General features: G+C 52.6%; 6 protein-coding genes across 6 annotated transcripts; 3 read left to right on the top strand and 3 right to left on the bottom strand.

The window, feature by feature from the left end:
• Positions 1 to 790: 790 nt before the first annotated feature.
• Positions 791 to 2,324, top strand: BO97DRAFT_478507 (aminoglycoside phosphotransferase family protein; the record flags this gene model as incomplete). Its single annotated transcript, XM_025700634.1, has 4 exons — positions 791 to 1,213; positions 1,579 to 1,691; positions 1,782 to 1,905; positions 1,953 to 2,324. 4 exons carry the CDS (start codon positions 791 to 793, stop codon positions 2,322 to 2,324), a joined length of 1,032 nt encoding a protein of 343 aa, XP_025550636.1.
• A 285-nt stretch (positions 2,325 to 2,609) lies between these two features.
• BO97DRAFT_425478 (uncharacterized protein) lies at positions 2,610 to 4,644 on the bottom strand (the record flags this gene model as incomplete). Its single annotated transcript, XM_025697069.1, has 3 exons — positions 2,610 to 2,951; positions 3,025 to 3,061; positions 3,875 to 4,644. The coding sequence occupies 3 exons, from the start codon at positions 4,642 to 4,644 to the stop codon at positions 2,610 to 2,612; spliced, it is 1,149 nt and encodes a 382-aa protein (XP_025550635.1).
• Positions 4,645 to 6,531: 1,887 nt separating this feature from the next.
• Positions 6,532 to 7,925, top strand: BO97DRAFT_346894 (MFS transporter; the record flags this gene model as incomplete). The annotated part of the gene is made up of 3 exons (XM_025691831.1): positions 6,532 to 6,705; positions 6,758 to 7,159; positions 7,218 to 7,925. 3 exons carry the CDS (start codon positions 6,532 to 6,534, stop codon positions 7,923 to 7,925), a joined length of 1,284 nt encoding a protein of 427 aa, XP_025550634.1.
• A 600-nt stretch (positions 7,926 to 8,525) lies between these two features.
• Positions 8,526 to 11,019, top strand: BO97DRAFT_454014 (uncharacterized protein; the record flags this gene model as incomplete). The annotated part of the gene is made up of 7 exons (XM_025699091.1): positions 8,526 to 8,891; positions 8,961 to 9,284; positions 9,337 to 9,588; positions 9,643 to 9,927; positions 9,994 to 10,308; positions 10,385 to 10,768; positions 10,870 to 11,019. Coding segments are annotated over 7 exons (2,076 nt in total), but the record flags the coding sequence as incomplete, so codon positions are not given.
• A 482-nt stretch (positions 11,020 to 11,501) lies between these two features.
• BO97DRAFT_392010 (C2H2-type zinc finger protein) lies at positions 11,502 to 13,247 on the bottom strand. Its single transcript, XM_025693850.1, has 2 exons — positions 12,566 to 13,247; positions 11,502 to 12,476 (listed from the first exon to the last, which is right to left on the bottom strand). Exons 1-2 carry the CDS (start codon positions 13,116 to 13,118, stop codon positions 11,812 to 11,814), a joined length of 1,218 nt encoding a protein of 405 aa, XP_025550632.1. The 5' UTR covers positions 13,119 to 13,247; the 3' UTR covers positions 11,502 to 11,811.
• Positions 13,248 to 13,410: 163 nt separating this feature from the next.
• BO97DRAFT_425474 (uncharacterized protein) lies at positions 13,411 to 14,146 on the bottom strand (the record flags this gene model as incomplete). Its single annotated transcript, XM_025697068.1, has 2 exons — positions 13,411 to 13,507; positions 13,893 to 14,146. 2 exons carry the CDS (start codon positions 14,144 to 14,146, stop codon positions 13,411 to 13,413), a joined length of 351 nt encoding a protein of 116 aa, XP_025550631.1.
• Positions 14,147 to 14,373: the final 227 nt, after the last annotated feature.

The following is a 14,373-nucleotide window of genomic DNA, read 5'->3' as shown; positions in this document are numbered from 1 at the left end:
CATGCTTTCGATGTTGAGACTTAGTGCTCTAACACGGCGGACAATGAGTGTGAAGACGCATACGGCAGCCCTAATCCGCGCCTCTTGGTCCCGCTACTTTCCCGTCTCATGGACCAGGGTAGTATTCAAACTATTTTGCCAAGTCTGACATTTGCATTAATCAGAAAACTCACTCTTTGTGGTGATGGGCAAATCCGGTCTCCATAGACAAACTACGTAACGTATCTGGAATGCACTACGAAGCACAAGCGAATGCCAAGACTCCCTTGTTCCTTGCAGGCGGCGGAAGATGATTTCCGTCGCTGCGTTAGTGTTCAACTAAAGGTTGAAGGTTGAGCCATCAAGACTCCACCGTGGAGCCCATTACTTAAATTTCTCAGATCAAGTGAGGATTGGTAGCTCTGTTTGGCCTTCGAATTGACGGTTGTGCTGGGTGTTGATGCAGGTTTCATCCCTCGCCGGACCACTGAGGTTTGGCAGGAGTTGTTGTTGTCAACCCGCATTCCCCCGCAAACTTAGATTCTCTAGGCATCTCTTGGTCTCATATCCGCGCGTTTCTTTATCGGATGATGTTCCGGTTACGATGTTTATGTATTACTCGAAGTAGATCACTTGATTCTGTTATTTCTGGATCATGCCACCCCACGGAGTCTGTTATATCGATACAGTCGCGTCGCTATGCTGTCAGTCGACCGTTGCATCTCGCCAACGAGCTGTACATCTCGACGGTGGATATTAGCTCTCCTCCCTCTACTATACCTGGAGCGCAGGTACTGAGAGTCTTTCTAGAATGAATGAGGATGAGCGACTCAAGGAGAGATATGTCAAGTTCAACCCGACGGAGCTGCAGCGCGTAGCCGGTCAAGCAATGGGAGAAGCCCATTGCCCTTCCATCATCAAATTCGCAGAAGGATGCTTCAACAAAGTCTTCCTTCTGAAAGCCAACCCTGGTAGAGAATCGATTGCGCGAATGCCCACCCCCATCGCCGGCGCCCCTCATTACACCACGGCTAGCGAGGTAGCGACAATAGACTTCTTACGCAGCGTCCTCAATCTCCCAGTCCCAAAAGTCTGGGCATACTCGACCTCTTCGACCAATCCAGTCGGTGCTGAATACATGATTATGGAGCGGGTCGAGGGTGCCAGTCTTGCATCGAGATGGCTGTCTCTCACAACAGGCGAGGTGAAGAGTGTCATGACACAAATCGCAAATGTAGAGCAGAGACTCCTCCTGTTTGATGGTTCCTGATGTATTGAAGTGGTGGCTTGGGTTATGGACGATAGTGGTGGTCGTTCAAACTCTACGTTCTTCAAACAGGTTGTGCAAAGGGTGGTGGTAGCCACAGCCTAGGCCGTCGTCTGCGTGCAGATCTAGACTTACGGGAGATCCGTGTCTCTCGCTGTGAAATATGAGGCAAGGGTGTAGGAAACATACAGGCTGGAATAGATAGAAGAATGTGTATCCCGAGCAGGAGGGCCGTCACACGCTGTGTCGCTAGGGCTACAAACAATCCACGGTGATGCACCCGTGGAGCCAGTAACTCTTGCAGATTCAACGACTGCTATTCACAGGTTCAGAGATCATTTCAAGCCCAGCGCCAATGCGATATACTCAACAACCAGGATCTCGTGACCTGCCTAAGCAAAGAATATCCATGGTCACATGACTTCTGTGTTACCTTGAGGGGAAAGTAAGCTGCGATCAGTGAATATGCTTCCTCTCCCCTGTTGGATTCACCTTGCACACCTGTCAGTCCCGCAAACCTCAAACACCATCCAAGAAACATCTGTACTGGACAAACAACCACTTCCAAACCTGAGTTTCTCACTTCCCATCTGAACCACCAGCCTTCTTTCTCATTTCCATCCAAACAATCAACTCAGTCCCGAACACTATCCAAAGATGTAAGTCATACCCTCGGTATCAAGACTATCCCAGCTGTCTAATGCAGATCCAAAGGTGTCACTACACAAAACTAGCCTACACGTGCGGCTGCACCGTGAATGGCATCTTCCACCAATGCGAGGCCAGACTGGGCACCATCGTCAAGTGTTCCCCCATGGACAAGCCTCACGTCGTCTCGGTGGAGAACTACTGCTGCAATCACCTTGTTCCGCCTGACGCGCCTGTGGCCTATTCGGTACCTTCGATAATCTTGGGCGGGCGCCGTGTCAGAGTTGATGGGGATGGCGGTCACGGGGTGAAGGGTGAGAAGGACGAAGTGAAGGATGTGGAGAACAAGGGGAACGGCGTGAAGGACGAGGAGAAGGCCGAGGAGGACGGCAAGAAAGACAGCGCGAAGGACGAGGATCATGAGGACTGACTGAACAACCTGTGGGCGAGCAGTCACGACTCCGACATGAATGGAATTAATTTGTGTTTGTGCGGATATGGCCGTGCGCTGTAGCTGCAGAGCGATGACTGTGCCCACCTCTATTCTGTCAGAAAAGAGATCCTTATGCCTACTGTATTTAATCTATCTGATGGCAGTGATCAATGCTATTCCATTGCTTTCTCTGGCTTGGTAAAATCAGACACATTCAACACGAATTACAAATACGAATTATCAAACTTCACCTCATGTCCCTTGCAGCTGTCCATCCTACACTCAAAGCGACACAACCTCTAAAATAACCCTCGCCAACTCCTCCGGCGCAGACATCTGCGCACTATGCCCCGTCTCAATCTCCCTGAAAACCCACTTCACCCCAGTCCCCTGCACCATCGCAACTTGCGCCTCATACGGCACCGCGCAATCCCTCCAATTATGAATATACGCAACCCGATCACGGAATGCCTCAGCCTGCCAGCTCGCCTCAGGACACTCGCTCGCAAATGAAGTATGCCCCTGGCTCGGCGAAGACCGGGCCGCCGCACCAGCGAGAGTGGGCTCAATATCATAGAACAGCGGGGGCACGGTGTCATCGCATTCAAGGAGGCTTTGTTCTTCCTGTTTTCCGAGGTTATCAGCTCCTCTGTCTCTCAAGAAGGGTTTGATAGGATTGAAGGGGAGATGAGCATACGTTAACGCGTATATGCGGCGGCAGACGCCCCCCGAAACTGTCAATCACGCTCAACCCGTCTCATATATGAGTCAAAAATCTGTAGGGTGGCGCCGGGCATAAGCATTACAAGGCCGAGTGAAAGTGGGTAAGACTTGGCCCCCAACCATAACCAAATCGGCTCCTAAGCCATACGAGACTCAAGTATGTTGAGCACAGTGAGCTATAACTTGGTAATAAACTGGTCTCTTTGATATACACCTATCAATGCAGCGATGGGGCCTGTCGGGGCCGGTTGTCTCTATAGAGGAGTAAAGTATCAACTAGCCGATCAGAACGCAGTTGAGGGGTCCTCGGAGTGATATCACGACGAAGCAAAAGGCGATAGAGAATGTTTATTGAGAATACTCAAGCTCGCGATGGTTTTCTTGATGTTATCCCGCCTCTGCCCTCAACCAGACACCCTGTGCCGATTAGAAAACAGATACCTCAGGGATGCGCAGGGGTAGAAACCTTAGTTCCGGCCGGGTTTCTTACTTGACCAAGCTCCAATGCCACTTTTTCCTACGTGCTGAGGACGCGCCCGAAGACGGGGTTCCCACCCTAACATACGTACCCATGCCCGTGGAACCGAGAATCAATTACAGCGCCGCAATCAAGTTACCACGCAACCCGGTGAGATAACAGATCGCGTGCCATCCTGGTGTAGTGCATCTAAATTTCTGCCTGAGTTAGGGACAGAGGTCTAAATCAGAGGGTGCCAAACAATGATAACTAGAGCGTAAGAGCAAAACAAGCAAGGAGCTCAGTGTAGAAGTAGCATTTATCCTAGAGTCCCCAGACATGGGCATTCATCAAGTGATACTCATACACACGTTTATCCCCATTCCAACGGCCCACGTCAAACTCTGGCAGCATCTTGTCGTCGGCCAAGGTATCGAATAGTATCTCGAAGCCTCGTATCTTGGCACAGCAGATGCAGGATGAGAGGCAATGACCGTAATGCGGTGTTGCAAGATCGGAGCATCTGGGTCTCGCACAGCAGCCGCAATCCCGCGCGCAGCATCCTCCCGCCACAACACATTCGCTCCGCTGCCACTCGGAAAGATGCCAGCCTGGGTTCTTATGATTGGATAGGTAAGCTCGTTTCAGTGGCCCATCCTGCAGCTTTGAGAGAATCTTGTGTCGGTTTTGCTCCGCAATCCAGATCGCTTCTCGGCTGCCGTCCGAGTACAATTCGGTCTCGTCTGTCTCGTTGCGTTTCGACGAAATGGCATTGCCCCGAACTTCAAATCGCGCTTTCTTGGCTTTCCCAGTGGAGGAGGAGGGTGTGGCTTGGGATGGATTCTTCTTGTCTGCCGCCGGAAGGCCTCCGTTCTTGCAGGATCGGCTCGCTTGGGAAGCGGCATGGGCCATGACTTGAAATAGAATCTGCTTGTCCGCTTTGATAAGTTCCTGCACGCACGACAACTGTCTGCGATCGGGAAAGTCCTGTTTGAGCTGCAGTTTGAGCTGCAGTTCGAACTGTTTGCGGCGGAGTTGTTGGGCTTGCCGCCATTTGCCCTCACGCGCGAACTTTTTCTCAAGAGCCCGAAGAGGACGCTCGGTCAGTTTTGTGGTGATGTAACTGGTTAGAGGCATGATTGTCTCTCCTTTCTTGGTCCACTCTTGCTTTTGATCGGCGATTCTTGTAGGTGATAGGTGTTGTGGTTAGGCCTGTCGGTCCTATAAGTAGTAGATATGGATAGTCAAGACTGTCATCCCTTACAGGTAAAAGGTATTGTGGATAAGATTACTAGTTCTTGTAGATGATAGGTATTGTGGTCAAGATTATCAATCATATAAATAGAGGGTATATCAATCAACACTGTTTATCCTTGCAGGTAATAGGTGTTGTGGATAAGATTGCTATCTCTTGTACATGATGGGTGTTGTAAGTCAGTGGGTGTCAAATTTTGCGCCATCTTCGGGCATTTGGAACTCATCATGACGGAATTGGCCGGGATGTAGGTCCAACCCATTGAAGGTGCGTCTTTCCAGCACCTCGAACTTCCAAGTCCAGTCCGGGCCTTGTTTGGCTCCTTCCTACTATGTTTTCTGGTCTTGTCTGACAACATCACTTGCCTTCGTGACCTTTCGTTCATTCACACAAAGCCCTCTTTCTCAGTTGTGTTTCCTCCAGAATATCTCGAGGGCTTGATCTTCTTCTTCCTCTTTCTCTCCATGTATCAAACATAGTCTCTAACTACGACATGAAATTCCTTTTACTACAATGAGCGCCTCATCACCACCCACGGATCGGTTGCAACCTGCGTTAGCGAGGCCAACTAGCATCAGACCCAGTGGTTTCTTACACATCTCAAACTCTGAACAAGAAGTATGAGTACATCTATCAACCTTCTGAACTCCTTAGTCACTTTCTCTCGCCTGCTAACAAGTTGAGTTCTAGAGACTAGTGCTGCCACAAATAACCATGAATCTCGACAATGTTGAGGATCTCCATAAAGTCCGCGAACTGTGCGGACAGCCTGGTATGATCTGATTATCTCCAAAATTATAGAGATAATGGTGAACGAGTTTCTCAAGTAACACCCCTATGTCCAGGTATCCGAAGATAGCGAACGACAGATTTCGATTAAGAGACGAATGGAAGGATACTATCCTCAAAGCCCAAGAAAAGCGGTTAGCAACTCAGGCCGACCTGATCAAGGAACAAAAGAGTTAATCCAACTCTTGAAAGAGAAAGAGGAGCAGCTCAAAGCACATGAAGGACGGTTGGCCGCCCAGCCGAATTGATCAAAGATCAAAAGGAATTAATTCAACTCCTAAGAGAGGAGAAGAAGGCCCTCAAAGCCGCATTAGCATCGGCAGCTCATCGGAGCTGGATTGGATTTCTTTTCTTTTTTTTTCTTCGCTTTCTTCGGTTGTTGTTTTTCTTTTTTCCCTCTTCTCTTTATTTTTGTATTTTATCTTGTATTCCCAGTCGAGGAGGAGAGTGTGGCTTGGGATGAACTCTTCTTGTTCAGGGACCACTCGGGTTGATCTTGCGTACCCGCCGCCACAAGAAATATCAATCTTGTAGTACAGATAGTATACTGTTCGGTTATCAGTATTGTATGGTCCGGGCGGCGTCGCAGCAAAAGTCAAGCACCCGGTTGTACATATATAGATACCTCCCATGTCCCTTCAAGCTCCTCAACCTATTCCAAACAAGAAGCGATGGCAGATCCTTGCAAATGAGGCTCATAGAAGACAGACGTACACCAGTCTGTTTGTAAGTATAGGAAGTCGAGGAGACTTGCTTTGCATGGTTTGCATTGCTTCCCCGCAATTGCTCCTTCTTCCCCTCGATTTCCATGCTTACCTTTGTCACGGCTTCCAATACTCCTCTCTCGGATTCAGATTCATATATTCCTCTAGAACTCTGTGTACTCGAGTCCATCAATGGCTACAGAAGCTTTAACAGACTCAAGGTCATCTGCCTCCCCATCTCATCACCGCCACCACCATGATATTGTGTTGCTAGACATGCAGGGCACCGCTGCCACCACCCCCGCAACAGACATCCCACCCGTCCACGCAGTAAACGTCGCACCTAGATGGAACGAGTCTAGAACCATGGTTTGGAGGCTAAGTGCTACCTTCTGGTGTGCTTTGGTGATGGGCGCTAATGATGCTGCCTATGGAGCGATAATCTCTTATGTATGCTCGTGCACACTCCTCCATCGTCACCATATACATTGACACTGCTTAGCTTGAGCTGGATTATCGCAAAAGCTACACTATCATCTCCCTGGTATTCCTTTCCCCTTTCGCTGGATACACGATTTCCGCCGTCTTGAGCCACTTGGTCCATCAGCGACTCGGCCGGAGAGGCGTCGCCATCTTGGGGGCAGGGTGTCACCTGCTTCCATTTATCGTCATAGCCATCCACCCACCCTTTCCGGTTCTGGTCATTATGTACATGCTCATCGGCCTGGGAAGTGGCATTCAGAGCGCGGCGTGGAATGTCTGGATTGGCAACATGGCTAACTCCCATGAAGTCCTCGGATTCTTCCATGGATTTTACGGCCTAGGGGCGACGACAAGTCCCCTAGTTGCTACAAGTCTGATCACCAAGGCAGGTTGGAGTTGGTACTCCTTCTACTACCTGATGGTATTATCCCCCAAGCCCTGAACCCCGAGCAGGTCATGAGCCCTAACAAGTGTACCAGGCCGGAGCAGCCGCCATCGACCTCATTTACTCAACCGCCGCCTTCTGGCCTGAAACCGGCACCAAATACCGGCACGACAACCCCAGCAGCACCTCCGCGACAAGCGGCTCCCTCCACCAGACCCGCCTCTCGCTCACCTACCGCGTGACTTGGATCTGCGCCATCTTTCTATTCTTGTACGGCGGCATCGAAGTGACCATCGGCGGCTGGATCGTCGTCTTCATGACAAGCGTCCGCCACGGCAGCGCGTTCGCTTCGGGAATGACCGAAACCGGCTTCTGGCTGGGCATTACCGTTGGTCGTTTCGTCCTGGGATTCGTCTCGCCCCGGGTGGGTGAGAAGCTGTCGATCGCGGGCTACATCGTGGTGGCTATCGTGCTCGAGCTGATCTTCTGGCTCGTGCCGCAGTTCATCGTGTCCGCACTGGCGGTCGCCCTCGTGGGCTTTTTTCTGGGGACGATCTTCCCCGGGGTGGTTGCGCTGTCGACGCGGCTCCTGCCGAAGAGCCTTCATGTCGCGGCCATTGGGTTCGCCGCTGCGTTCTCGATGGGCGGAGGGGCGGTGTTTCCGTTCATGATCGGGGCGGTTGCGCAGGCGAAGGGGGTCACGGTCCTGCAGCCGATGTTGTTGGCGATGTTGACTGTCGCGCTGGGAATCTGGGGCACGCTCTTCTGGGTGCCCAGGGCTGGGCTGCCGCATGAGGTGTAGCTTTTGTGTATGCGGGGGGGGGTGGGGATGAGGGGCGTTGAGATCGTATAGGTTTCTCGTCTAGTTTGACTTGGCCGGTTGGTGTATATGATCAAGTATCGAGCGAGCTATATACTGCACTGGAAGGCTAGAGCTTTTTCTCGTTTGATGGGTAACCCGATAAGATACTGTACTTCCTGCTCAACTGTCTATCAATAATCCTGAGGTATGTGTCTTGATATCTCGCGAGAATGATAACAGGAGGCGGTGCTACCCGATTCGGAGTGTAGTATCTCGTGATATCTCATTCGATCTCGTGCCTTCGGTACCAAACTCTCACAACATCTCGTTGAGAACTTCCTGGCAAACTCCTGTTGATGGCTATGTCTGATCCGGATGACCCATATCCGTGTTCAACCCATCTCCGAGTTTATGATTCTATTCACAAGAAACTCGCTTAAGATGCCTAATCGGTGCAGGACTCTCTGGGCTCATTCACTCTTTTCCTGGGGATCTGGCTGTGTACCTGGGTTATAAATATGGCTATCTTGACCATCGATCTCTCTTCTTTCCCTCCTCCTCCTCTTCCTTTCTTCATCAACACCCACTTTTCTTCTCTTCTTCCTCCTTCTCTCTTTTCTTTCTTCATCATCCACATCTCTTACATCGATCCACTCGTTCACACCCTCACTATCTAGCACACTCCTTTCCATCACGATGCTTTCCTTCAAATTTATTCTGATATTGGTCTTTGGTCTGTTTATACAGACAGCCCTGACCGACCCCCGTGCTTCCACCGTTACCACTTATGACAACAAGGACGAGCTCAGGGTCCGCGAGGATGGCTTCACCACTGCGGTGTCTGACAACTTTGTTGGATCTGATACTGGCTCTGAAATTGTCTCTGATACTGGCTATGATACTGGCTCTTATGATCTGACTTTGGATATCTCTTCTGCTGACACTCACGCGGCTCCGAAGCCTACTGTACGTTCCCAACTTCTACTCCTCCCACTCACTATCAACGTGCAGATCAAGCTGACATGCAAGCTACAGAAATGTTACGGCACGTGTTCTGCAAGCAGGATGTGCCGTTGTCGACGTGGCAAGACCCGGATCTACTGTGGCTGTGACAATCCTGGAGGAAGGTGCAGCTGCGGGTCTGTGGGCGTTATTTCTCGGGATATTGATGAGGGTGTTGGTGTTGATAACTCGGATGACAATCCTGTGGTCGATGAGGGTGTCACAACTCCTGATGTCAATGGTGTCGACAATACCTCTGATGATGGCACCTCATCTGACGATGACGATGACGAGCTAGACACTGACACTGACACTGACACCTCATCTGATGGTAGCCTCTCGAACAAGAGACCCGGGGTAAGTTGCTCGCACCATCTCAGAAATTGAACACGCTGACACAGACCAATAGAAATGCGTTGGAGTTTGCGGCCAATTCGGTTGTCGTTGCAAGGGAAGGAATGTGTTCGCTCGCTGCCATTGTGACAAGGTTGGTGAGAAGTGCAGCTGCACGGGACCTTGGGTTCGAGCTGTCGATGACGAGGATGTCACCAAGGCGAACAATACTGCGGTCTCTGATGTCGAAGACACTACCAGCGTGCAAGACGACGACCTGGATTTCACTCCATCCTCTGTCGACAACCTCATGATTCCAAAACCAAAAGTAAGTTCCACGCCGCCAGCTCACAGATAATATCCATGCTGACCGCTTCGCCAGTTGTGCCACGGTATGATGTGCTCCAAGGACAAGAAGTGTCACTGCAAATACGCCGCCTACCACGTTAGCTGCCCCTGCAAGAACCCCGGCCGTCCGTGCTATTGCAAGAGTGCCCGCAGGGATCTTGGTGCTTCCGGCGATAACGACACTATCAATGCTACTGCCATCGAGGAAGGTGTCGCGGTGTCTGACGATGATGTCCCGGAGACTTCTGGCCTCGACTCTGCCGATGATACGAATGGCGTCTCTCCCAGCAATCGTTTCGTCCCGCCACCCCCTGCAAAGGTACAGTCCATAAACCCCGGTCCCCCCCTCTGCTGCCTTCGGTATCAATACTGAGAAATTCCCCAGGTCTGCCGGAACATCTGCGACTTGAACCACAAGTGCCACTGCCGAAGTCCCGGTTTCAGCGCTGTGTGTCCCTGCAGGATCCCCGGCTTTCCGTGCACGTGCACAGGTCCTCATCTGAAGACACGCGCCGACGACAATGATACTGAGACCGAGGCGGCCACAGTCGACGAGGACCCCACCCTTGCTGTCCAAGACAATACTCCTGAGGACGCCGCCAAGGACAACGACCTCGAAGAAGACGACCAAAACGCCGAGGACTCGGAAACAGATATCACTCCGATCCCTGATCACTTCAACCCCGCTCCGGCCCAGCGAGTACGTCTTTGCCCTAAGCTCCCTTCTCCGTCTTTCTCCTTCATCACGTCCCATCCATACTAATACCAATAACCAGACCTGCTACAGCATCTGCAACAAGAAGAAACAATGCTCATGCCGCGGCAAGAAATGCGCCTGCAAGCACCCCGGCGAGCGCTGCAAATGCTACTTCCCGTTCCTGCCCCCAAGGGACGTGGTCGACAACGCTGAAGCCGTGCACATCAACGCCACTGCACCCATCACGACCGTCGATGATGAGGAGGAGAAGGACGCAAACATCCCCATCGCCGAACCAGATGATGCCCCTCTCACCGAGGACGACATCGCCAACACCACCTACGAATTCGATGATGATGACGAAGATGAAATCCCCACCGCCACCCTGGACGCTACAGTCGACGACAGCGTGGACCTTGGCACGACACCGAACGAGAAATCCCCGCTGATCGCTCGGAGCCAGGTACGTTCTCCCCCCCCCCCCTTCCTCATGTTCCTACATGATGATAAAGCATAAGCATCAAGCTTCAACCCATGAACCGAAAGCAAGCTAACAAAACAAAGCCATGCTGGGGTGTCTGCGACAAGTACCGCCACTGCTACTGCGGCCACATCCGCACCGCGTGCGACTGCTCCAAGCGCGGCCACCGGTGCTACTGCTCCTCGGGCATTATTGAGTTGCCGCCTGGGATGACCTATGGGCCTTATGTTTAGTCGTGTGGGGTTGTTCTTGGTATGTCTCTTTTTCTTCTCCTTCCTTGGGTCTTTGGTGATTGTATTGGGTATGGTTTGGTTCTGTGCTGACTTTGGTGGGTGATCGTGCGCTAGGCTACTTTCGTACGGATGCTTGCTTACGGGATGGTTTGGTTTTGTTTTGCGGGGGTGGTGGTTGTGTTCTGGACAGATTGGCTTTGAATTTGAATTTGGTATTAGTGGGTTTGGGTTTGAGATTGGGATTTGGTGTATGTACATTAAGGTGTTGACGGAGAGCTGAGCTTTTTGGTTTTGAGAGTAGTGGCTGGCTTGAACTAGATCTTGGTGCTGTTGGCTATTATTGGATGGCTGAGCTGATACCTTGTTCAATGTGGCATACTACCGCTTTCTCTATCTACGTTCAAGTTGTCTCGTATGTTGTTGTAGTCCGGAAAGACAGTGACGATTATGCGCTAGAGAAAATGTAGCTGTGGATGTTCTCAGAACCATGAAGATAGGATTTAGCGCCGAACTCCCCCCCATTTCCGTCAATACAAAAGTGGCAGCAGCATTCAACGACCAACAAAACAAAAGACCAGGGATATTTTTTAGGCAGAAAATCAAGGAAAACAACAGCCGGGATGCGAGTGAGTTATGATGGTTTCCAATAGGATCCATGAGAACACAGCACCTTAGGAGTTGGAGGGAAGTAGGGGAAGGCAAGATTCTCGGTATCGAGAGTTCAAGGCAGGGTAAGAAATGAAAACCAGCAGGGAGGAAGGCCACGCGAGTCACGGATACGATGGCCCTCCCTCACGAAAGTACCCCAACATCCTGAGAATCAGCCTTGATCTCCGACTCGGCAAGCTCCGCCGCCTCCAGTTGCTGCTGCTGCTGCTGCTGCTGCTCCAGCTGGAACGGTTTTTGCTCCGACTCTAGCCCCAACAGTCCGCCACTCTGCCCGGCTATCGTGCGAAACAGACCCAGCTCCGCCTCGACCAGGTCATCGAAGATCGCCTCCTTCTCGAGCCAGACCTCCTTGCGCTTGCCCTGGATCTTCTCCCACGCATCCTTCAACTGCTCGCCTTCCTTCTGCGCCCAGTGGATCTGCCGCAGCAGCAATCGATAAAGCTGCGGGCCCTCGAGCAGCAGCTCATGCACATCGAACCCCTTCTCCGACCCCACAGGCGGCACCTGCAGATCCTCCTCGGTTTCATCGTTCGCGGTCTCGCTGTACTCGCCGAGATCCTCCCCCTTGGGCGGATGCGTGAGTCGGAGTTTGAGGCGCTGCACCTTGCCGGCGGGTGTACCGGTGGGGGTGGCCGCCGTGGAGGAAGAGGCTGCTGCGGCCGCGGCCGCGGCGGCGAGGGTCGTGTGGTGTTTGGGGACGGGGTCGGAGGGACGCAGGGCTTCGGTCTCGTGGACGGTGCGCATGTGTTTAGCGAGGGCGTCGGAGCGGGTGAAACTGCGATCGCATTCTAGTTTTTGGTTAGTTCACTCACTCAACCCACAACCGAAGCTCGCAAGGACCTCGGAGGAGAAGGAAGGAAGAGGGAGCGCAACGTACCAGGTAGAGCGCAATAGAACGGCTTCTCGCGCGTGTGACTGCGCATGTGGGCGCGCAACGCATAGCCGCTGGCGTGCGTCTGGCCCTTGCGACTGCAGTCGGCCCATTCGCACGAGTACTTCTTCTGGCGACTGCCGACGTGCTCGTCGTGGATGTGCTTGACCAACCCGTCCATATTACCCAAGTCGCCGGCGTCGCACCCGTCCCACCGGCACACCGTCACCTGGTCGTTGGCCTGTCCGCTGTAGTCGTCGTCGATGCCCCCACCGATGAGCGCGTACGTGGCCGGTGAATTGGGGATCTCGCCTGAGGTGTCCGAGGAGATGGAGGTCGATGGCGACGCCGGCGGCGGCAGGTCGTCTTGGAACGTCGTCGAGACCGGCGTGTTGCGGTCCCATAAGGCTACGCCGCCTGTGCGTCGCCGTTTTGAGGGTGGCATGTTCGAGTTCGTCACGGAGCCGGACGGCGAGAACGGTTGCTTGAGCTCGTCGCGGTCGAACATATCTTCGTCGGAGGCGATCGACGAGAGGGGGGAGCCTGGTGATTCTGTCATGGTGACAGGTTTTGTGGGGGTGGGGTGGAGTCGATCAGGTGATATGAATTGAAGGGGTCTTTCGAGCGGCGAGAATGGGGCGATCGCAGGTTGTGGTGGTGGTGAATGAGTTGAGGATTGATGTTTGGAAGTTTGGAAGACTGGGGAGAGAGGGAGCGAGCTGCCGCGGACGGAGACCGGAGATTATGCGGTCGGATCTATACCACCATCTCATTGCCGCACGTGACCCGCCGGATACAAAACCTGGCATGCTTTCCCTTCTCTTCTCTCTCTTCTTTCTTCCTCTCCTCTGTCAACCTGCGCAGTCGCATGGCTCAATGGTGCCACCATGAGGGCCAAGAACATCTGAGGACGATGTTTCTCTGCTTGATCGACCACTCTGGTGGAAGCTAACAGTTACAGGGGTAAGTTTAGCTATGATTTGCTCCTACCACAGCACAACAACAACCCAACCCAACCCAACCCACCACCAACATGATGAACAAAAAAGAAGAATTCTGCAATTCCGACAGTCTCCTAATTTCTGTGAGATTGCATGTTGACTCTTCTACACTTGATCTGATCACCTTTGTCTCGTGTCATTTGTTACATCCAAGCACAATGCCGCAACAAAGCTGACGAAACGCGTCTTCAGGCCTTGACTATCACCGAACCAGAAACACAACCTAGACTCAGATATAGAATCACAATGCTACCTATCACACTCTCAATGACAATTTCCAATCAATCCCATCCACATCTAAACCACCTATCCTCCCAACCCGTAGTCAATACCTCTCCCCCACAACCTCATTCCGCTGCAAAATCGCCGCAATCTCCTCCATCTCCCCGTCACTCAACCACGACACGCCAACCAGATTCTGCCTGACCTTGTCGCTCGTAGTGCTCCCGGGGATCGGGATAATCGTCGGCAAGCCAGGCCGCCCAGAGGGCGACAGGATCCAAGCGAGGGCGATCTGCACGGGCGCGACGCCCTTCCGCTCGGCCAGGGTATTTACCTCGTTTACGAGCTTGGTATTCTGCGCCATCGCGGCGTCCTGTTACTTGGGCAGGGCGCGCCGGAAGTCACTCGGGGATGTCAGCGGCGCGGAAGAAGGCGCCGGCCAACACGCTGCGGCCCAGCGGCGAGTAGGCTACGAAGGGGGTGTGCAGGTCGGCGCAGGTGCGGGCGACGTCGTTGTGCAGGATACTGGTGTCGCAGAAGGAGAGCTCGACTTCGACTGCAGCGATGGGGTGGATTTGGACGCCGGGGGGG

Source organism: Aspergillus homomorphus (assembly GCF_003184865.1).
Source record: "Aspergillus homomorphus CBS 101889 unplaced genomic scaffold BO97scaffold_22, whole genome shotgun sequence".
Classification (NCBI taxonomy): Eukaryota; Fungi; Ascomycota; class Eurotiomycetes; order Eurotiales; family Aspergillaceae; genus Aspergillus; species Aspergillus homomorphus.
This window is presented reverse-complemented; position numbering and strand designations above follow the sequence as displayed.